The sequence below is a fragment of the Falco rusticolus genome, chromosome 4 (genome assembly GCF_015220075.1).
Source record: "Falco rusticolus isolate bFalRus1 chromosome 4, bFalRus1.pri, whole genome shotgun sequence".
NCBI classification, from domain to species: Eukaryota; Metazoa; Chordata; class Aves; order Falconiformes; family Falconidae; genus Falco; species Falco rusticolus.
In genome coordinates, this window is record NC_051190.1 from 30,661,409 (window position 1) to 30,684,226 (window position 22,818).

A 22,818-nucleotide genomic window follows, 5' to 3' on the forward strand; every position below is an offset into this window, starting at 1 on the left:
CTGGACCCCTCTTCACCCAAAGGATTTCTACGACCAAGCCACCTCCACCATGCTGTCCCCCGCCCTTGCTAACCCCCTGCTCCTGCAAACGAGGTGATTGATTGCTCCAGAGCCCGACAGGCAGCCAGGCTGCAGCAAGCGCGTGATCGGGGTTTTGTGTTGCAGCTCCTGATTTCTGCAGAGCCACATCCACGACAGCGACGAGACTGGGGGTCTCGGGCAACAGAGCTCTTGGTTCAACAACACCCAGCCCCAGTTCAGGAAGGGCTGATCTAGAAGCAGGGCAGAGGGGAGTATTGGGAGGGGGGTTCGCTGGGGTTGTGGCGAGTGAGGGGACGTGCAGGTGCAGGAGCTGGCTGGGCTGCTGAGGTTTGTGCCCAGGGCCCCGGGAGAACCACTGGCAGAGCAGACCTGGGTGTGGATGCTTGGGCTGACCCATAAGCATCAATGGGGCTGGAAGAGAGATAGCTCCAGTGGCACTTGCAGCCCTAGGAGAGGTCCCACCACCCAGCAAGCGCTGCAGGACACTGGCTTGAGTTGAGCGGAGCCACTGCAGTCTGGCTGTTGTGACCGCCTGGGTGGTGAATGGGGAGCACCTTTTCGCCTCAGGGCCCCAATGCATCCTCGCAGATGCCTTCCCATGGGATCTGCACCTGCTTTCATGGCAGACTCAGCTGAAGCCAGCAGGATGCTCAAATGGCAGACTGGGGGCAGGTGTGACACCTCCAACAAGCATCAGGTGCAAAGAATGAGGCAGCCACCAGCTCCAGGGCTGTCACATCCCTTCTTAAGTGCTTTGCTGCCTTGGGGAGGAGCCTGGCCAGGCAGTGCCTGCCACCACTGCCACTTTTTAATTTTTTTTATTTTATTTTTTTTTCCTCCTCTCTTTCCCCTGTGTTTCTGCCTGTGGATGTTACACTTCTCCCAGGCCATGCTTTGAAACACGTGGATACAACTGCCATGCACGCCGGGGCAGGTGGGTACCCTCAGGAACACTGGGCTTAAATGGCCCATGTCTGTATGGAGGGATGCTTCTGTCCTAATTTACAGACTTTTAATTAATAACCTGGCTCTAGATATCACGCAGGCTTTGCAACATGTGGCAGGGTCCTTTGCTGACTCTGGACCAGGGCAAGGATTGGGCTGTGGGTAACGTGGGGTTGGATTTACACTCCAACAAGAAGCTGTCTTTGCTGGGATGCTGGGGGAGGGTTCAGAGGGGGGATTTTCAGCCTTGCCTCAGTTTTGCACTTGAAGATTGCTCAAACAACAGCAGTTTTGTGGACACTAAAAGGGAATCAGCAGAATACATTTACATATGGCCCCAGGGCTATCATTGTCCTGCAGGGAACAGCAGAGCCCTCCCAGAGGATTCCCATACAGCAGCTATAGGTGGTGGGCAGGCTCACGGGCACAGGGCTGGGAGGGAGCAATGAAGTGGGGGGCTTCAAGGGCCACTGGTGATAGCCCAGCAGCACGGAGTGGAGAGCAGGCACAGGGGCACGCAAGCACCCAAAGAGTTTTGGGAGAGCAGAGGCTGGAGAGTGGTGATGGGAACCTGAAATCCTTGTTGGAGGGCACCATTGTGTCTCACATCGGCTGTGTCGGTGTCCCTTCAACACCTCCGCTGGTGCCTGTGACAGAGGATCTGAGCTGTGCCTGCCGCGGTGGGTTTGGGTCTGCATCCCCTGCCCACCATGCACACCCCATGCCTGACAGGTGGCCCAGGGACCCTGTGGTACAGGAGTGTTCGTTCCCTTGGGGCTCGTCCTGGGGAGGTGACAACACTGAGGGGTAGCTCAGCGCAGCCATGGGCAGCTGCCTTTGGAGCTCTCCAGGAGCAGACATGGCTCCTTCTGACCTTAGCTGGCAAGGAATTTTCTGAGTGATGCGGGGCAGAAGCAGCAATGGGTCCCTCTGCTCCTTTTCTCTGTTTCATCGCCGCAGGGAAACAACTGCTGTCTCTTATAAAAAAAAAAAAAAAAAATCTCTCAGAGCAGCTTTGCTTGCTGCCTTCACTGGCCTCTCTGGGGGCTGCTGCCTGCCCCGTGCCGGGCACAGCTGCTCCCACCGCCTCTGCCTTTCCCTGCCTCTGCATCACACGCCTCTCCCTGCCTTTCATCCCTCTCCCTCCCTTTCTTTTCCCTTTCCTTTGTTCACACTCTCCAGTGGCAGAGCCCAGGCTGCTGTGGGAGGGGGATAGGGGGGCCTGTGTCCTCGGCGCTGGCAGTGGTTTTCTGTGCTGGCCCCCAGCCCACTGGTCCCCACTGGCCCCTGAGGTGGGGCAAAACGAAGGAGAAACCTTTCCCCTGGCCTCCCCTCCACGTGGACCTGTCTTTCCTGTGCCCCCTCCTTTCTGCTTGGCAGGGAGCCCTCCTGCTTTGGATGGGTTTGGGCAATAGGCACAGCCTGGCTGGGCCGGGTATCGTCGCTCTTCACAGAAGCAGTTTGAGAGCTTTGGTGGCTGAAGAGGAGACAAAATAAAGGAGAAAAGCACCCAACACGTCCCAGGTGCTGGAATTATCCCTCTGTCTTCGGAGGGGTCTGTAAAGTGGCTGCTGGCAGGGGATGGAGGATGCTGTGGACAGAGCTCACTAGGCCCTGTGCACAGGTACCCCAGGAGGTCCATGTATAGGGTGGTGGTGGCTTTGAGGGTAGTGGAACTTCTTCCCTTTTCTTGCCTGGTTTCTTTTTTTCTCAGCTCATCTTATGGCATCTCATGCCAACCGTCATGGACCACAGCTGCCGGGACTGCGCCCTGTCTTGGAGGGAGGGCAAGAGGCTGGAAGGTGCTCAGCAGCACAGCATTGCTTCATCACCCAAGGAGCTCCAAGCCCCATGGTGATGCCCTACCAGCTATGGGGTATGGGGAGCTGCGTGTGTGGGTACCTCTCTTGGAGATAGCTTGGAAATGGGGGGACCTAGACCTTTTCTAAGCCTCCTTTTTTCCCAGTTGCAGAGAGTTTGCATCTGGGAAGTGTTTAATTTTGAAAGGGCAGTGCTGCTGTATCACATTGCCTATGTCTGTCTCTGTTGGTTTATGACCAGTGAAATCCTGGTGTGAAAACAGAATCAGGCTTTGATTTCATCTGCCCCTGCTGTTTTATGCCACTAACAACTTTGCATTTCTATAGCGGCTTTTATTCTAGGAGCTAAATGGGCTTCACAGACAGGCAATTAATTAATTGAGCCTCCCCAACCAGCCTACGCCCTCAATGCCATAAGGAAGCATTTTGCAGAGGAGGAAACAGAGGCAGAGGGAAGCAAAATTACTCGCCCCAGGTAAAGTGATGAACTCGCTGTTGACATGCTGCTGCCTCCACAGTGAGGTGTTATGCTCTGCTGGTTGTGCCATTGCTCCTGGCTACGGTGGAGATGGTCATGATGTCATTTCCAAACTGGTGTGGGAACTGGTCTCGATGGGGGGAGTGGCTGAGAAAGGTCTTTTGGTGTATCTATCAGTGACTGCCATTGCCGGAGCTTCTGAGCCCAAATTAACTCACAAACTGCCACCACCTTTGAGCATCCCAGCCTCTTGCTGAGGAATCCTTGGAGTCCACAAAACACTGCCAGGAGGCCCCGCTACCATTTCCCCTATCCAGTCTTGGTGACCAGCTCCTGGTTCTCCAAGAGGCACCCAGGGCTTGCAAGGGAAGGTGGTTTCAGCTGCAGGTTTTGCTTTGGTCCAGGTGCTACAGCTGATATTTGGGGAGGGACCCACCATGGTGTCATGGAACAAGAAAGGGGCGATCCTCAGCTTCCCTTTCCCAGTCCTGCTCGCTGGCTGGTGAGCACAATGCAGCCCTGGGAAGCTGTGTGCTGGATCTGGGGCACCTGGAGGAGGTAGAGGGATGCGCCTTTGCTCATGGCAGAGTGAATGTGTTCCTGGGGAAATTGCCTGCCTTTTATTATGAAACCCTGCTAATGGTTTGTTGTCTACACAAATAACCATGGGGAATGAACTAGTGCACTTCCCAGCCTGCTCCATGTCTTCCTGGCTCAGCTCCTTTCTGAACAAACATAACCTTTTGCAAGAATACCTGTCAAAATCACTTTGAAATATTGAAGTAACAGGATGGGATACATTTTGCTCCTGGGCCCTAGTGCTCATCTGTCAGGACTCAGGATGTCCATCCCAAGAGACTTGTGAGCAGGATGCAGGGGAAAAACGCCAGCAAGCAGCAGGGCCCCGAAGGGCTGCTCTGGGGGCGCTTATTGCCTCACTGTGCTGGCTCACTGGGCTCCCACCCACTCACTGGGGGGGGCACAGCAGCTCCCTCACCCTCGTGTGGCCCCCACTTTGAGTTGGTTATGGGGTGAGGTGGGAGGGCTTGTGACTCAGCTGGAGCTAATCAGGGCAAAACTGTGTCCTTCAGCCACCAGCATGGCCTGGGATTGCCTGCATGGCCTCAACACTGCCATCCTCCTCCTCACCCCATGAGTAGGGCATCATCTGGGAGTATTTTAAGGATGGGGCAAAAAGCGAACGAGTCTTGGACAGGCATTGGAGAGCAATGGTTGAGGGGCATGTGGCTGCTTGGGTGGACATGAGATATGAACGTGGGGCCATCTCCTTCCCTTCCAGTCTTGGAGTCCCAAGGGCTGTTGAGGGGTTTCCCAGAGCGTCCTTCTCCAAAGCCACTCACATGGAATGAGTCCAACTGGCTCATGGGCAGCACTAGGGCTGTGGGCAGGAGGTGCTGCAGTCCCTGCCCGAGGCTGTGCCTGCATTTGGGGTTACCCATGGAGGACCTGCTGGATGTGTGGTGATGGGAGTCCCAGGTGTGAATGGCAGGATTCCTGCCCCGGGGCCTGTGCCTACCCTAATAGCTCTCAATACGGACAAGCTGTAAACACTTAGTGTCTTCTCCCTCAGCTAAAATCACCCTCAATGATGTCCTTCTCTGGAGAACGGCCGCAGGCTTTCTGCTCTAGCTCATCCATGGCTCCCCATCTTGAAAGATAACCCCTGCCCCCCCCCACCCCCAGCGGCTGGCCCCAAGGGCCACCGCTCTCCTGATATGTCTGTTTAGAGGAGGAGACCAATACCTTTTAATTTTCAGGAGAAATCCCGTGGCATGGTGGCACCTGCTCAACCAAAAGCCCTTCACTTCTCATCACCTTCCCTGTTCCTGGTGGTGATGGTCTCCCACCTGGAATAAGGTGGGGGATTCTGCTTTCCTGGGTGTGTTCCTCTGTGTGCTTGGAAGTGATGAGAACTCGGACACAGACAATTGTTGGGAGATATCAAAACAAAACACTTAGAAACCCAAGCAATCCCCTGCCTTGCAAAAAACATCCCATCAACCATCCAACCACCAACCAACAAAGTAGTCCTTCAAACCAAACTCCGTCTCTTTCTCTAAAATCCATGATTAAAACCTGGTACAAACAGGTGAATATAGATATATATATATATATTTTTAGTAGATGTAGTATTGTGGGTTTTTTTCTCCTCTCTCTTTCTCATTATACAGCAAACATTGCAAATATAGAAATTTTCTCTGTACAATTAACGACTTCGGTTTACAATGCAATGTGTGGTAAAACCTCTCAGTGAGTGAAAATGTGAACGGGCCTTCAACCGGGTGAAAGTCTAAACTGGAAGACTCCGTTTGCAAAAACAGCCCAAAGGATGGATCTCCTTCTGGTCTCTTTTTGGGTTTTGTTGCTGTTTTTGTTGCTGTTGATTTTGGAAGGGAAGGAAGGAAGAACACAAACTGTTCACAAAGAATCCACAAAATCACGGAATAGGGACTCATGCAATGTAATATTGGGAAACGCCAGACCTCAGCTCTCTGCCCGCTCTTTCACTTTCTTTTTATATTCAATTTTTTCTTTTTTTCTTATTTTTTTAAAAAATCAAAATGAAACAAAACTTTTTTTTTCACTCCACAGTTTGTTTGTTTTGTAAAGTTTGTGTTCAAATTTGGTGCGTGTCTCACCAAAGTGAGGACATTTTAATATCTCGCTTTATATATTATCTAGAATATTTATAGATTTTCATAATTTGTTCTCTTTTTATTTTTATTGATTCTTTTTTTTAAATTTTATTTTGTTTCAAAGATAGTCTGAATAAAAATAGCTGCTGCGGATTTCTTTTGGTCCAGTTAGTGTGTTAAGTCACGAGTAGTGTGAGGACTCAGGACTTTTGCTGGGCAGAGACGCCCTTCCAGTAGTCTAAGATGTCGTGAAGATCCTCATCTTTGGCAAACTGGACCTTTTTGCGTAGGGCATGGCCGGCTGCCATATACTCCTCCTCATCTTTGTGCCGCTTGCGATTGAGTTTGAAGCGCTCCCAGATGCTGTGCGATGGTTTGCAGGTGTACTCTGGGCTGGAGGTGTAGCTCAGGTTGTGATACTGAGGCGAGAGCTGGGAATAGGCCAGGTCTCTGGGGCGAGGACGGGTCAGAGGCTCCAGGATGGAGGGCTTTCGCCCAGCCATGCTGTCGTGCTGCTCGCCTTGGTGCGAGCTGGGATATGAGTGCCGGTGTTCGCTGTACTGCCGGATCTTCTCTGCCTCTGCCCGCAGGATGGCCGCAGCCGGTGTCACAGTGAGGATGGTGTCGGTGGTGGGGGACGTCTTCTCGATGTATTTGGCTTCTGATTTGTGGCCCGATCCCTCAGAGCGGTAGGACCTGGGGCTCCGTATGGAGCCACTGGAAGAGGTGCTGGAGCGTTTGGGGGCTGCCTCCATGCTGTGGTGTCGCTGGAGAGGGTGGTTGTAGCTTTCCTTGTAGACGGGGGAGAGGAATCCATGCTTGCTGGGGATCTGCTCTGATAAGAGCACCAGCTGAGGCTCCACCGTGGAGACTGCCCCCGATTTCACCCCTTGGAAAGAGGTGGACTCAGATTTCAAGGCATCGATGCAGTTGTTGATGATCTGGTTCACCTTGTCCACCTCCTTGGCAATGGTGGAGATCTCAGCCACAGAGCTCTGGGTGTCCGGTGGCAGGGACAGCTCGCAGTCTCGCCTCTCAGGCTGCTCGCCCGTCCTCACCTCCATGTAGTTGCCCTTAGTGGCCTTGGGGGTCTCGCTGCTGTCAATCAGCTTGTACTGCTCGACCTCACCAGCAGAAGGCAGGTAGGGGATGCGGGTGACCGTCTCCCCACCCAGCATCTGTCCCTGGGACAACTGGGTGATGCTGGTTGTCTCCATTTCTGGCCCGTATTTCAGCTCGATGATGGTCTTCTTCATGCTGCTGGCAGCCTTTTTGTGCTTCTCCTCCTGCTGGCGCCTTTTCCGGAGACAGTAATACACAACGCCCAGGACAATCACCATGCCAAAGAGACAGCCCAGGATTGTCATGATATAATGAGTGGCAGTGGAAGGGGTGGGGACCGGCTCCTTGCGGCTGGGTCTGGTGGGTGTGATGGTGACGCAGGTGTGGTTGTACTTGGAGTATTGGTGGACAGAGACTACACAGTAGGTGTAATCTCTTTGTGCTACTAGGTTGCTCACGGTGATGTTCTCCTCCTTCTTCCTGAGCTTGGTGATCATGGAGGAGAAGCCGTTTTCAAACTGGGAGAGGATGTACATCTTGCTGAAGGGGTAGGGGATCTGCACGGTGAGGACAGCTGAGTTGTGGTTGAGGTGCTTCACCTGGATGTTGGGGCGCACCTCCATTTCGCTGATGGGCGTGAAGAGGGAGAACTGCGGAGTCGTGCCGTCACCAGAGGAGCACTCCTCCTCGGAGCAGGGGCTTTCGGAGGGCACGGTGGTCACCTGGTACCTGGGAGGGATAAAACGAGGGATCACAGTGTAGGAGCCACCAGTGCAAAGGGAAGAGAGCATGCTCAGAGCATTGCGGTAGCCAGTCCGGCCTTGGCCTAGCAAATAGTAGCCCGTGTAGTCAGGTGGGGAGTCGCACTGCATCCGGTCATACGTGCGTGTCATGTTGGTGAAAGCCTCCAGCCATTGCAGGAAGCCGAGGAGCTCGCAGGAGCAGTAGAAGGGGTTACTGTAGAGTTCACAGACAGAGAGCTTGTTTAGGCCCCGAAAAGTGTTGCTGTCGAGTCTCTGGATCCTGTTCATGGACAGGTCAATGTTCACTATGTTGGGGCACTCCCAGAAGGCATTGGGGGTGACGGACTCAATGAGGTTGGCCTGGAGATAGAGGTACTCCAGCTTCCCCAGGCCCCGGAGGATGCCCTCGGTGAGGTTCCTCAGTCGGTTGTAACCCAGCTGCAGCACCTGGAGGTTGAACTGTCCTGAAAAGGCACCGTCCTCGATGTAGGAGATCTCGTTCTTTGTCAGGTTGAGGTATGTCAGGTTGCCGAAGCGGCTGAGCGAGGCGTACTGCACGCTCTTGATCTTGTTGTCATTCAGCCGCAAGTCCACGATGGTGCTGTTGATCTGCTGGGGGATGGACTCATAGGGGGGCTGGTTCTGGCTGCAGATGGCCAACCAGACAAAGCCCTTGTCCCCCTCGATGAGCCAGCAGTCTGCTCGCACCCCGCTGGCGTGCAGGAGGGAGACGGCTGCCACGCACATGCAGAGGGCTGACGTCGCGGCCCACCGGCGACCTGCCATCTGGAAGGGCGGCGCGGAGAAGGGGTTCCTGGTCTGCTGGAAGCGGGGAGCGGGACGGGGGCCGGGAAGACGTGGGCTAGTGCTTCTTCGGCAGCTTCGCTCGCCTCTCCCTTCTCCTCATGGCTTGGAGACGGGGGGGAAGCGTCTGTGGAGAGAAAGGACCTCGGTGCCCACGGTACTCGGCAGCCACCGGCCAGGGGCTACTACCAAGGCCTGGGTGGCTGAGGCTGGTCCCACATCACCAGGGCTCTGGCATCTCGGGGAGGGAGTCATGAAGTTCGGTGCCTGTGTGGAGGAGTCCCTCTGGCTTAGAGACAAGCCTTCCTCTCACTTCTTATAGTACATCTCCTCGTTTTCTTTTTGCTGCCCATCGTGACACTGGTCCCCATCTCCACACGCTTCCGTGGGCCTGTCCCTTCTCAGTCCCTTGGCTCACCTGCTTAAAACAAAACACAAGCACAAACTGAACACCACAGAAAGGCACTTAGCACTTAGGGGCGTTGGAGATGCATCCAACTGCCCTCTTAATGTTAGGTGTTCGCCTTCTAGCTCTGGCCACCAGCTCTCAAGGAGCCAATTAAACCTCAACTTTAATTGGGTGCTGCCACCAGTGGCACTTGGCAGCACAAGGGAAGGTGGTCATTGACTGCGGAGGTCATTGACTGCGGAGGTCATCCTCTGAGTTTGTTGTCCAGCATCACGTTATACGCAGATGAGAGACGAACGCACATCCAAGGCATCATTTGTCTGACCTATTTACGTGTCTACCTTAGCAGGGGAGGAGTGATGCCCCAGAAGTGTCTGTTCCTCTCTGCTGAGAGCAGATGAAGTCTAGACAACTCACTCTGATGTAGATTTGATGCTGCAGTGTTTTGCTGAGGGGAATCCTAACTGTCTCCTGTGCTGGTGTGCACAGCAGCAGTGCCCACAGAAGGGGATGCAGGTTGAGGACACCGTGTCTCTCTGACTGCATTGCTGCCTGGCATCTAGGATAAAGCCCAGCATCGAGCTCTCATCCTGTTTCTGGGAACCTGAGCAGCAGTTCCAGGGCACTCTCTGACTGCAAAACACGCTAGCATGACTGTCCACCATCTGACGTCCTTGTCTGGGGCTGGGTCTTGCTGCTTGTCTCCAAGACCTCTCTCTCCCTCTTGGGTGAAATGATGCAGAGGTGGGGAAGAACCTCCAACCTTTCAGTGGTGTAACAAGAGTATTTGCAGAAGATGGGACAAGATCTTCCCTCCACAGCCAGAAGCAACTGTTTGAACACCAGGAAGTCTTCACCAGACACAAACCTATGGTGCTGCCAGCAACCTCACTTCCCGCAGAAAAATTCTCATTCCTGGTTTACATTTTCCATTATTTTTCCTGCATTTTTGACTTAATATAAATATCCATGGACAGCCCTTCTACTTCTTTTGTAATTTCTCAGGGAAACAGGAAGGCGAACATAGAGAGGAGGGAACTGCATGAGCCTCAGCATCTCCTGGGTCATACTTTTTCACAAGATGTTGCAAATATCATCCATGGACATCTCTGCTGCAAAACAGCTCTCTGGGCTGGTAGGACAGATGCAGTGAGGTGTTGTAGCAGAGATGGAGTTGCCGACAAATGGGGAAAAAACATCATGGCCTACCTAGAAAAATCCTTCTTGGGATTTTGTTGGGAACAGGAGCTCTGATTGTCTCCCTTGTCCCAGGGCAGACTGTAGGAGGCAGGGAAGACACCACCAGTACTCCTTGAAAACACAACTGGTAGGAACTGGAGGTTTCTTGGGCATCCATGAAGGAGACAGGGGCACATCTTACATCTAAATTGCCTTTCATTGGATCTGCAAAATAGTATAAATCCAGAAATTGGTTTCCAAACCATTCCCCAGTGCCCAGGCAGTGAAGGGACTGTGCTTGGTGCTGCATGCCCGAAAATTGTGTGAGGCTGATTGTCAAGGGGTGTTTAGATGCAGATGCCATACCCTCACCCTGTCCTGAAGAAACCATGTTCTTTTCCACCCACAGTACCAGGCAATGAAGCAGACCATGTTTCACTGCAGAGATTGCTGTTAACCATCCACAGTTTATACCTCAGTAAACAGGCCAGTAATAATCAGCAGCAAAACAGTTTATTTGTTCTTCCTGCATTGTGTACAATGAGTCTATTCCCTGGTGGTCTAGCTGGGTTTCTATTACATGAATAACAAGATCTGCTCTCACGTCAGCTCCCTGCACATGAGACTCTCCAGCCACCTTGTCCTCCAGCAGACACCCCACCAGCTGCTCGGGGAGGTGAGGCTGTGGGGGAAAACAACAGGCAGACACTCAGTGCCCCCCCAGAAGGCAGGGTGTGCACTACACCCTTCTGGAAGACTGTACTGCCTGCAGCAGCTGTGCAGTCACACATGGTGGGATGTTCTGGCCCTAAGGCGATGCTTCTGTCGAGCCCTGCCTGGTACTTGCAGGTCTTTGCCTCCCCAGCGAATGGTGCTGTCCTAGCCCAGCTACGTATGGCAGAAAGCTCAACAAAACCAGATTTTCAAAAGTTTAGTCTAGAAGTGGAGCTTGGTGGAAGAGATGCTGAGGGTAAGGCAGCTGAATCTCACCTCTCCTCTTTCCTGGGGGTAGAAACCTGGACTTTAGCATGCTTTTACGTTGCTGTTCCAGCTGAAGCCCTCATAGCACCACAGTGATACTGATACTGTAGGTAACCCTGTTGTGGGGAACTGTACCTGCTGCACTGGCAGGAGCACATTTATAAGGATGTGCTGTCCCTGCCCTGGGAGGCTTTGCCAGGACCTGGCAGCCCATTTTGGCGTAGCTGAATCCTTGGAGCCAGTGAGGAAGGGAAGAGGGACTGTGCTCCCTGGGGCACTGCATATGAATGTCCCCCCTTACCATCCCCCCAGCTGGTGGGGAGGCACGGGCTGCAGTGCCATGCTGAAAGACGTCTGTCTGCTGCTACATCCCTCCTGGCACTGGGCAACTCAATTAACCTCGCTGTGCTCCAGCCTCCTCTCCAGTACCATGAGATAATGATAGTGCTTCAGAGGGCTGTGGGAGACAAGGAAAATGCCCTGAGCACCTCTTGTTAGGATGAAAATCCCAGCACACGCGTTGTGCTGCAGGTGGGGACTTTCTCCCCTTCCAGCTGCAGGCTGGGCTCTAGATGTGCCTGCTTTCCTCTGCCACAGGGACCAGCCTGGTCTCCAGCCCGGTCTCCAGCCCTCAGCCTGCCTCCCGTGGAGGTGCACATGGCCTCTAAGGGTGTGGGAGAAGGGTCGTCCTGGCCTGCAGAGCCATAAGCAATGGCTTGCCCCGGTTGTCCCTTTGGGATGGCACAGAGGGTGCTTTCCTTGCCTGCTGCCCTGCAGTGCCTGCCCTTGGTGTGACCATCTCCCCGTCTTCTTCCATGGGCTTGTGCATTATGGGGACCTCCCACAGGCAGGGGAAGCCCTGCCAAACTGAGACAGCACAGGCAGCAGGGAGTGATGCATCTTGGCATACTCTCTTTAGCAGGCACTTATTCTGTCTCCTCTAACTCCCATTTTGACCTAACTATCCTCTCTGGGCAAACCTGTGGTTGGGATTGCTCTGCAGAGTCAAACTAGCCTTTTTCTGGCACAGGAAGGTTTCTTGTCACTCCTCCCTGGGGAGGCTGTGGGCTGCAGCCTATGTCAAAGGGTGTTAGCTAGGGGAGTGGGACCATCCATGTGAGCAAAGAGCAGAGACAGACTCTCCACGGACCTTGCCAGGTTGATATCTGATAGCCTTCTCATCACCTGTGTCCCTCTCTCATCTAATTGGAGGTGTCAGGGATGAAGAAGAGCAATGGTAACTACTCAAACACGTTCAATAAGGCTCCTGCTGTGTGTTTTCTCTTTTTTCCTGTACATTGCCTATCAGATGAGTCCTTCCCAACAACAGAAAGGAGAAAAAGCATTTTATCAGCAGCCTGAGTTTAATTTCAGCTCATTAAAGCAAGCAATTTGCTGGTTTATTTGCTTTGCAAAGTGTGAATAAAATGACAGCATTAAAGAGACGTAAGAGAGGAAAGAGGGGCTAATCTCCCTCTTTATTAGATTGCCAGGACATGACTGCGGAGTGGAGGAGTGGGTCTTGTTTCTTTGCACAGTAGGCATAATTGTTCGTCTTGTTGGCTTCTGAAAGTCTTCTTCCCAGCATCACTCCGACACGGGTGCGCATGGGTGCGTGCCTGCGTGTGTGTGCTGCGACATCAGCCAAGCGCTGAGCATCCCACAAGGAAGGACATGAGCGGGGGCACTCACAGCAGCTCCCGACTCATCTCCCTGTAACGGCAGATAACAGACATGCAGGAGGTTTCTCCTCCCTCCCTTTTCTACCTTTTACCTCACCTCTAGTCTCCCTTTTCTGTTTGTTTCTGCTTCTGAAATCCCAGGTTTATTCTTGCGTGTTAGAAATAGAGCAGCCGGTCGGCCAAGGAGCCTTTGCTGTCCCTGACCTGCTGCAGCTGGGACGTGGCTCTGGAGGGGAGGGGAGAGACCTCCCTACCTCTTCCCCACAGGCTGAATAAAAATCAGTAAGAAAAGCTAGTGTTTTAACCCTCCTGCCTGACTGATTTGTCCTTACCCAGCTGTCCTGGCTTTATTTTCCTGGTAACCCACTGGCACACCACTTTTCCCAGTCCTCTGACCCTCCAGGGCTGCCTGGGGAAACCTGGGAACAAACCAGCTACAACTCCAATGTGAAAAACCACCAGGAAAGTGGAGATTTGGGGTTCTCCTTCGCTGGTTGAGAAAGAAGCTGAAGAGAGGCATGAAGATGGTGTGGAATAACAATAGCAACAATTTGAAATGATGAATTTAATCTCAATCAGAGGTGTCTTGAACCATAGCATCATGCTGAAGATGACAACAGGCCACGTCCATGGGGAGCCCATGGTACACACTGAGCACCTTGCAGGAAATATCATTCCTGCACAGTTACCTGTGCACTGCAGACGCTGCTGTACGTCCCTTTACTTCTGCTTTCACAAAGCAGCATGGTTTGAGATGTCAGGCTCATGTGGCTCACAGAGGCCAGCAAATGGGCAGCGGCAGCTCCCTCACTCCTTGATGCTCCTATGCATTACCTCTGATCTCCAGTATCCCTGCTGGAGCCCGGATCCATGCTTCGCCCTGCTAATCCTCAACCCTGACCTGTGATGTCCTCCCCTCCTACCTGTCCCCTCTTCACCAGCTCTGGTCCCCAGCAACAACCCAGCGGCAAAGAGGGACTGCTGTGATTTTGTGATGTGCACAAGGCTGCAGCTGGGTTTTGGAGCCCCACTTTGTCTTTTTCTTTCCACCTCCCTTGCTGTGGTTTTTCAGCCAGGACGAGGTTGCTGCTGCTCATCCAGTGCAGGCTGGCTGGGAAGTTTTTGCTTCTATCTCCCAACTAATGGCATCTCGGTAAATTAAACCAGAGCAGCAGCTGCAAGAAAGCAAACAAAGCAGCCATGGGGGCTGGGTAGGTAAAGGGAGGGCAAGCTGGCCAGCACATGTAATAATATGCTGTCCTGGCACTCAATGCCTGATTTTGTTATTCTACTGAATGAGTTATTTCAAACTGTGGATTAGATTTACTGAGTGAAGGCAAGGAGCCAGATTAACATGCGCGTGTGTGTGTGCGTGCGTATACATGCACACACACTAGTGCTCCTCTCCTTGGCATTTCTGCATCTCCGTAACTTCATTCTCCCTAGCTGCTCCATCTCCTGCTGGCTGCACTTCAGCTTCTCTTAGACCCCTTTCACAGTTGCTTGGGCCATTTTACCAGTAAATGAAGGAGCCCCACTACACAGAGAGCCATACTGAGACGGGAGCAATACATTACAAATCAGAAATGTCTAGTCACCCAAAGAGGTGGGGAGATAAAACTTGGCTAACAGCCACCAAATTTTAAAATGAACCTCGGCTCTTCATTATATGTAAAATAATCCAAGGAGGCAGCTCCAAGATGGCAGAGAAAACATTTATCAGTGATGAAGTCTCCCCTAAATGGCTTGACGTCCATCCTGTATATGTCAGGTGGGGAAAGGAGGCTTCCAGGCAGGTTTTTTCTGCTCATTCGTATTCCTGGTGTTTGCTACATGCCTCCTGCCGGGTGATGTTGGTCAGAATCACAACCACGCTGAATAATAAAGATGCCCAGGCCTGTAAAATTCAAATTCATTTTGTATCCAGAGGTCCTGGTACTAATATTGCCTGCACAGACGGGGTTTAGGCAGCTTTATCTACATCCCAACCTTATTCCCAAATGCTTCACAGTGTTAGATAATAGAGTTCTCCAGCCAATTCTACTCTCTCTCCTGCTATTATTTATTATTTAAGAAAAATAGGCAAGGGAGAAGAGATACATTTTACCACTGAGGTTTGAAGAGAGATGAAGAATGAATGAAGCAGAGCGGTAAAAGGGGCTGAGCGAGAAGTGCCCAGTATCGCATACAGGATAGCTTTTACTGAGACCTTGGGACCAGGTGACAAGTAGCCATATGGGAGGGATGGGGAGGATATCACTTTTCTGGGGTAGGCTGGGAGAAAACAAACAGAAATTACACGCTTGGTCTCTATACAGGGGCATTACTATTACTGGCGTAATGACACTTGGGGGCTCTATGCAGAGCTAGGGCCAATGTTTCTCTCCTTGGGTTGTTCCTATCAAGGGGAATGCAAGTCAGCAGAGATCAAGACACTGATGGCTCTGCAGTGTCCACAGACTGGCTGATGGATCATTTTGCAGCCTCTTTGCAGGAGGCATGGGCCTGTCTGCAGACCAGTGGCTGGATGAATGTCAGTCTGAGGAGCCTAAAATGCACCTGGTTGCCAAGACCCTGAAGACACTAATGACCCTGATCAGCCTCACCTGGGGCCTCCATTCACACCCTCTGCCCACAGGCTCCAGAACTCCATATAAGCTCAGCCCTGAGTCTCCAGCCTCCTTCCTGAGCTTTGTTGTTGGGGTCCTGCCTTCAGGATAGACCTCAGACCTCTGTGGTAGGTGGCTTATCTTCTGGATGGATCCCTCAGACATGACCTGTAACTTGTGTCTGGTGCTGCTCCTGGCCCCATCTCCTTTTGCTCCTGGCTGGGCTCCTTGGATGGACCCTGGCTATGGCTCACCTCTTGCCTTGCCTGGGGCTGTCAATGGACCCTGTTGCCAGCACCTTGCCTGCTGCGTTCCTGTGCTGGGAGACCACCACCCTTGGTGGGGAGGGACCCCCCTGAGCTGAGGTCACCCCTGGCTCCTGCATGCCTTCCCTTTGAGCAGCCAGCCCCTGCTGCTGCCTGACATGGACTGCCAGAGGAGGCAGCTTACTCTGCGGCTGGTCACGTGGGGAGTTCACCAGTAAAATGGTTTTCTAATGTAAAATGCACTTTCTGGAAAATTAGTCCTTTAGCTGGAAAGCTGTCATCTTTCTTGGAAGTTGAGATTCAGGCTAGTTTAGTTGTGAACTTGCGGGTGCTGTAGTGAACGGCTGGAACAAACACATTTGCACCAACATTTTTAAGAACATTTTTGTTCTATGGCAAAATAAATTCTGGGTTAAAATGACAATATTTTCCAGACAGGTTACCTCTTGGGATTTCAGGAAATATAGATATTCTGCTTTTCACTTGGCTGCAGTCTGAAGTCATTTACATCCATCTCGTGCTGCTTAGCTTCCAGGGTCTATCGAGATGACAACCCTATTGCACACTGCTGTGGGCCACTGAGCAAAATTCTCCACTGAGTTTAAGTAAATGCATAAATGATCTTCCTGGTGAAGAACCCCTTAAGCTCAGCTGGGTTATCTGTGCATTAAACGGCCCCCTGAAATATCATCATGGGCAGATAGGAAATGTCAGCTCCAGCCCAGGACAGTGCAGCTGAGCCCTCAAAGAGCCAAGGAGAGCAATTAGAGGGGCAGTCAGAGCAAGGTGAAAAGGAAAAAGATTTTAGGGGATGTAGAGAGCGAAGAGCTCTGATCAGGTACAATACTAGTAATAAGAAAAGCGTGTTTCTGTGGGAGAAAGCCTCTCTAATATTTACTTGATGGGGTTCTTAGAAATAATCAGCCTGAATCACAGCTCCATTATGGATGGTTATACTGACGTTAGGCTGGGGGAAAGCAGAGGTCTGGTGTGGAAGCAGGACTCCCATTTTCCCCCTGCAAATAGTGCTGAAGATCAAAGCATGTTTTTCCAGCACTGATACAATGGAGGAAGCCAGCGCCATGCTGGGAAGCAAAGCTGCCGGTGTTCCTCAGCATTGACAATCTGAACTGTGCCTTCTCTCTGCTGCATTGTCATCCTCCCTCAGATCTTTGCTGCTATTTGGAAGAGAGTTTTACTGCTTTCATTCATTAATTTATTTTTGCAGGAGGCCTGCATAACCCTTTGCTTCCCAGATGGGAAAATCCGCTTCTATGGAGAATGAAACCTGGGGGTGGATCCATGAAATGGTAAGCTTTGTTAAAAATTACTTTGAGGTGCAAGTGTTTTGTTGGGATTTTTTATGGTCCTGTTTTCGAAAGGACTCTTCCCTCTCTGCCCCACTCTTTCCCGGTGGAGGGGTCTCAAGTTAGAAGGTGTGGGGGTCTCCAGTACCTCAGTTGCAGTTTCCATGTAGGCTGTACTGGCGAGTGTCGGCAGACAAGAAAATACATTGCACACGTAGGACCTCGTGGTAATGGTCTGCTGTGATCTCCAGGTAGGCAAAAATGAATTCACCTTTTTGTCAGAAGTGTCCTGCACACAGGACTTGCTGTGGCTGTGCTGTAGGCAAATACCTTTGCTAACCTCTTACTGACTCATTCACCTTCAAAGGTGGTCCTGCTTCCCTGGCTGGAGGTGACTTCCAGGTATTTCTTCCAACCTAAATTATTTTGTGAATTTTAATGATCTAGCTCTTCTCCTCTGGAGCTAAGCAGCCCCTTTCAGGCTGAACCCTCTGGCTCTCCACTTTTTGAAGGGGGTTTCAGCCCAGACACAGCATGTCTGGCAAGCCCCAGTGCCCTACAGGCCTAATTTTAGCTCAGTGCTGCAGGCTGGCTTCTTGTCATGGGTCGGGAGAAGGTTAATGATCGTCTGGGCAGCTCTCCAAAACCAATCTAATGTTTATTCAGGATAACAGCATTGCAGAGGAAACCAAGCATGACCACCTTCCATGCACAGCTTACCCAGCATGGCCCTGCTCTTGCACGCAGCTCTGCTGGAGGAGCTCAGCTCTGTGTGCTCCTGGAGGAGGGACCCTCTTCTCCTTCCCTAGGTCAAGGCAGATCCTCTGCCACACTTCCAACCCTGCCCATGCCCTGACCTCTTAACCTGAACAGATGCTGTATTTCTACAGGGAAACACTTTAGAAGTCTGTGGGTCTGTTGCTTCAGCAGGAGAAATAAATGCTCGGCTTTCCTGCTAAAATTTTATAGGACACCCATGGGCCAAATACCCATACTCCAAATAAATGTCCATCCCACAAGTACCCTTGTTGGCCTCTGTGAAGGGAGGGTGCTCAGCCTCACTGCACCCTCCAGGTCCCTGCAGTGCTAGGAGGAGCTGAGGGGGGTGGGATGGTGGTGGCTTGGTGGGCTTGGATGTTGCAGGTCTATGCTTCAGCTGGGTCTGGGATGGGAGTGAGAGGATGAAGGGCTGGTGCAGATTAGCATGTGAGGCTGCAGAGGGACGCAAGATAGCGGTGACTGTACCCTCTGGCAGAGGGCAGAGCCCATAAGATGGTTGTGGTAGGTGTTTATTCACCTCAGCTCCTTTCAACAGCTTAATTTCAGCCATGAACTTACAGCCTGTTCCTCCCATCAGCGCAGCCCCTGCCATGCCTTTGACACCACATGAATGGCCATGCAGTGGACTCATCCCAAGGATACCCTGCACCTGTAGGGAGGCGAGTACACTGCTTGCTTGGGGCTCCCCTTGGGGTCCCACAGGGCTCCATGAAGAGTTTGGCTCCAAGAAGAGCCTGAAAGTCTGAGACGTGTTGTGCTGAGGGAAATTACTCTCCTTCAGCAACAAGTACTCACAGACATACATGGCCAGCAGCAGAGCTTTTGCTGCTTCCCTTGGGGTCCAGAAAAATTGTACTGATAGCAAAAAGTGCTGTCTGAGAGAGCCCTGAGATGCTGGTACTGGCTTCACCAGCAACAATCCCAAAATAGCTGGTACTTGCTGGCTTCACAGGCATGCTCTGCGAGGCGTCATGAGAACACCTATTTAGTAGGGTATCTGGAGAGTCTGGGGAAGTGCTTTCTCCTAGCTGAAATGGTCAGGGAGTTGGCTGGGAAGCCAGGTAGTCATATTTGGGTGGAGCTGATATTAGTCTTATTTGATTGTTTACAGCATGGTTAATGTGGCTTCTAGATTTCTGAGCAGGTATCTTTACTATGTTAAATCCAAATGGAATAAAGATATGGCTCTGCTGCAGGCTTGGCTGGTTAAAGTGGGTGCCAGTCAGTGTTCCTCTCAAGGCTAGCTGATTTCCCACTGAAAATTGGGTGAAAAAATGCACTCGTGGGAATAAGCAAAGCCCATTCTTGCCCATAGAGGATGCTCAGCCACGGTTATGAGGGACCATTGGCTCTCTCCTCAATGGTGCCGGCAAGCCTAAAGCCCAACTAAATGGCCTTCCACCCAAAAAATGTGTGGGTGGAAGCAGAGAAGCTTGGAAAAATGGATCATGTACCTGCTAAGCTCTGTCCAAGATAAATTAGTTTTGTTTTGACACATGGTTAATGCTGAATTGCTGGTGGAAAAGCAGCTGTAGGAGCTACTGGTGTGTTAGCGAGGACTTGCCGCATGTCAAAGCCCTTCTTTAACATCATATCTGCTCCTCAGCAGAGTCTGTGGCCACTCTCCGGGCCAGTGTATTACCCTGCTTGTCCAGAGACCTCCAAAAGATATGGAGAGTGGCAAGAAAAACTTGCAAGTCCAAGACAAAAGCAGCAGGGAGCTATGCCAGGATTTGGATTGTCTGTCCTTTTCATAAACATTTCCTGTGGAGGTTACCCAAGTTGAAAAAGCAAGTGAACCCAGAACACCTACCCTCTCTGGAGGAATGGAGTTTATCGTTAATAATCTACTGCTAAAAGAGTAACATCTGTTTTGGACAAACTGTAATGAGATTTAAACCCCAGGTGGAGGGAGGACTTCACAGTAATAAATGACTTTCTGTATGTCTAAATAGTTTTAATTTTTTTTCTGGCAGAAATAGCTGCTTTTCACCTCAGGCTTCTTTTTGCCAGCTCTTTTTGTTTAATGATTGCTATTAATTTCCAAGGTGGCAGATGGATTCTAGCCTGGTGTAGTCTGAAATGAGGAAAAACAGCCCATGAAGGTGCAAGCTTGCTGTGAAAGTGCACAGGTCACACGTGCTGGTGGGATGCCATGTGTGGGTGTTTGCTTTCCAGGGGAACTATTGCTTCTTGGTAGCTGCTCCCCACTCCTGGGATGTTTGAGCATCTCTCCCTCCAGTAGGAAAGAGAATTAACTTTTCTGGTCACTGCTAGTAGCTCTGCCTGTTCAGACCTTGATTTGACAAAGCTGCCGATTTTGGCAAGGCTTTGGGAGGAATTCAAAGCAGCACTTAAGTGCTTTGCTAAATCTAAGCTGAAGTGAGCTAGAGAGCAGCATGTGGTCTCCAGAACATGGGAAGGAGCTCCCTGCCCTGTCTGGCCAATGCCTGTGGCTGGGTGCTTGGGCATGAGACACAGACATATTTTCAGTGTTTTCCCTGTGTATTGTGGTTCTTTTTTTTCATAGTGTGGGATACTCCAAATAAGCAATCCTTCCCTATCATCTGGCTGTGGAGCAAGTGGCTGCTGTTGAACCCAGCACACCCTGCCACAAGCTCCTAGTGCCCAAAGCAGGACTTGATCCTGTCTGCCACCACCTCCTTCTCAAGTAGAAGCCCACTGAACAGCTAATCCCAATTAATGCTACAGTGTGCTGGGGTGCCCTCCTTTCTCCTTGCCCTGCCATGGAGCTTCTCTGGACTTTGCTCAGGATGCAGGTGTGAAGGTTACGTGGGTGGCCAGGTGAGAAGCTGGGTCCAGGAAATGAGGCTGATGGACCAGCATCACCAGCAGCGGTGCCCTGGCTGCCCCAAGACACGAGCATGGAAGAGGACAGGGGAAGGACGGAGAGTTTTTGTTGCCTGGGACTGAGTGAGCCCTGGGGATGGGAGGGAAGGGGGTAGAGATAGAAAGTGCAGCATCTCAGGTGATGCAGATAATCTCCTTTAATCTCCTGCTCAAAATAACCCAAAGTCAAGTAAAGGAGGGATTATATGGCCTAAGCCACTGTTATCGCTAGGGTGTAACAGACTTAGGTTGCATCCGAAGGGCTGCTGAGGAGGAAGAGGAGCTGCAGCAAATACTGGTCTGCTGGAAATGCCTCCCCAGTAAGGGTGGCTGGGTGGGCTGCGGACCCTCCTGGGGTAGCCCAAGGAGAGTAGGTGCTACAGGGTGGGCAGCTGCCGGCAGACTCAGGAGCCTGCACAGGGACCTGGTCCCAGGGGAGAGACTGTCTTAGATGCCCACTTGTCACCTTGGCATTACTGATGGGTTTATTCTTAGTGCAGGATCCAAAGTGCTTTATAGCCATTAATTATCCTAATGGGGAAGCAGTGACCATCAAACTCACTTTACAGATGAGAAACAGAGCCCACGAGGAGGTAAATGACACATCAGGGGCTGGGGCAGGGCTAGAGTGAGGTGGTCGGTCCCTGCCCTCCCAGCTCCCTCCAGTTTTACTGGGCCTCTTGCATCCTCTGGAATGCATGTTCGCAGCAGCCATGAGGCATGATGCTGAAGGCATCAGCTACCCTTTTCCAAAAAGCCGTACCAAGGCTTGGCTGCTGTGCTGCTGCCAGAGAAAACTGAATTGCAGAGCCCTATTCATCAGCTCTTGGCGATGCCCACAAGATAGCAGCAGCACGGAGATGATGCGAGGCGGGCTTGCAACAGGGAGGGAGCAGAGCATGTTCATTTTAATGAGCTTGTCCCTGCCTAAAGGAGAGAGAAAGCGAGAGGCCAACCTGGTTTAATAAACTCTAGCATGCAGATTTAATCAGATGGATCATTGTTCCCCTGCACAGGGATGAATATATTAAAAAAAATGATTCAAACTTTTTCCCTTTGTTTTTCATTTGTATTATGTACTATGGTGTGATAAAACATCCTGGGGCCAACTTGCAAGGCAACAAAAGAGGCTGTGAAGGAGAGCAAGATGTGAGTGAGTGCAGGCGCAGTGGGGAGGGAGGCTGCTGGTGGGCAGGGCTCGAAGTGAGGGCTGCGGCATCCTCAGCCCCACACCAAAACCCTGGGGAAGATGCAGCTCTGGGGTCTGACCTGCTGTCAGCTCCTTTTCAGGCCTCCAGCACCAAGCCTTGACAGTGCAGGAAGGTTGTGATCTGGGATGACTAATAGGAGTTGAAGTCCAGTGCACTAAAAGCTGTCCCTGGTCAAACTAGAGACCTCCGTCTCACTACAGGAATGTCTGTGCATGAGTGTATCCCTGTGCTCCTGCCCCATGGGGTAAGTGGGACTCACCCAGTCCCCTACATTCTGCAGGGACACCAGCTAGGGTGGCGTGTTGGTGGTGGTTTGGGGTTAGATGGCACTTGCCTTCAAGGGAATCATGCAACAGGACAAAGTTTCCTCTGGATTCTCTCCTCCTCACCAGGAGTCACTTCACCGCTGCCTCTCCATTGCACCATGTGCCAGGCAACTAGGAGTGGGGTCTCAGGTGCTGCTTGGTGGAGAATTATGTACAGAGAAATTAAATGTCTCTGGCTGCAAACTGTTGCGTGCACAGCAGCAAGGCAAGGGCTGTATGACATGAGGGAGCAGGGCTCTGCCACTGCTCACTGGCTGAGTGCCACATCAGTGTGCTACTGCCTGTCCCTGGGGGCAGTGGACACTGCAGCGAGGCATGGGAAGATGTTAATCCAGCACAGCGCGAAATGGGTCTACAGGCAGGATTGTATGAGTGCGTAACTCGGCAGCGCATGGCTCTGGGCTTGAAAGTCTCTTGCTATGTGGGTGTGAATAAAGCCAGCTTAGGCAAAACAGTCTCTTGTGCTAAGTCCTGGACAGACCACCTGGAGCTATGGTCAAGGACAGCCTTTAGGGGCCTCCGAGCTGCCTCTGTGAAATTCACCTCCTTTGCCCTGCCCAAGCTCATTGTCCTTGGCTTAGGCACAGGCTTAAGAACCTCCAGCCCTTGCTTTGCTCACTCTTTTCTGGCCCCTCAGGCTGCGTGCCACCCTGAGACGTGAGGAATT

General features: G+C 51.7%; 1 protein-coding gene across 4 annotated transcripts in view; it reads right to left on the minus strand.

The window, feature by feature from the left end:
• Positions 1 to 5,396: 5,396 nt before the first annotated feature.
• ELFN1 (extracellular leucine rich repeat and fibronectin type III domain containing 1) overlaps positions 5,397 to 22,818 on the minus strand; it is a 108,969-nt gene continuing 91,547 nt past the window's right edge. For 3 of the 4 annotated variants that reach the window (XM_037386655.1, XM_037386657.1, XM_037386658.1), the window contains exon 4: positions 5,397 to 8,972. In XM_037386655.1, coding sequence (XP_037242552.1) covers positions 6,143 to 8,533 — 2,391 coding nt within the window. In that variant the 5' untranslated portion in view covers positions 8,534 to 8,972 and the 3' untranslated portion in view covers positions 5,397 to 6,142. The remainder of the gene's footprint in view (positions 8,973 to 22,818) is intronic. The other variant, XM_037386659.1, reaches the window with a different exon arrangement.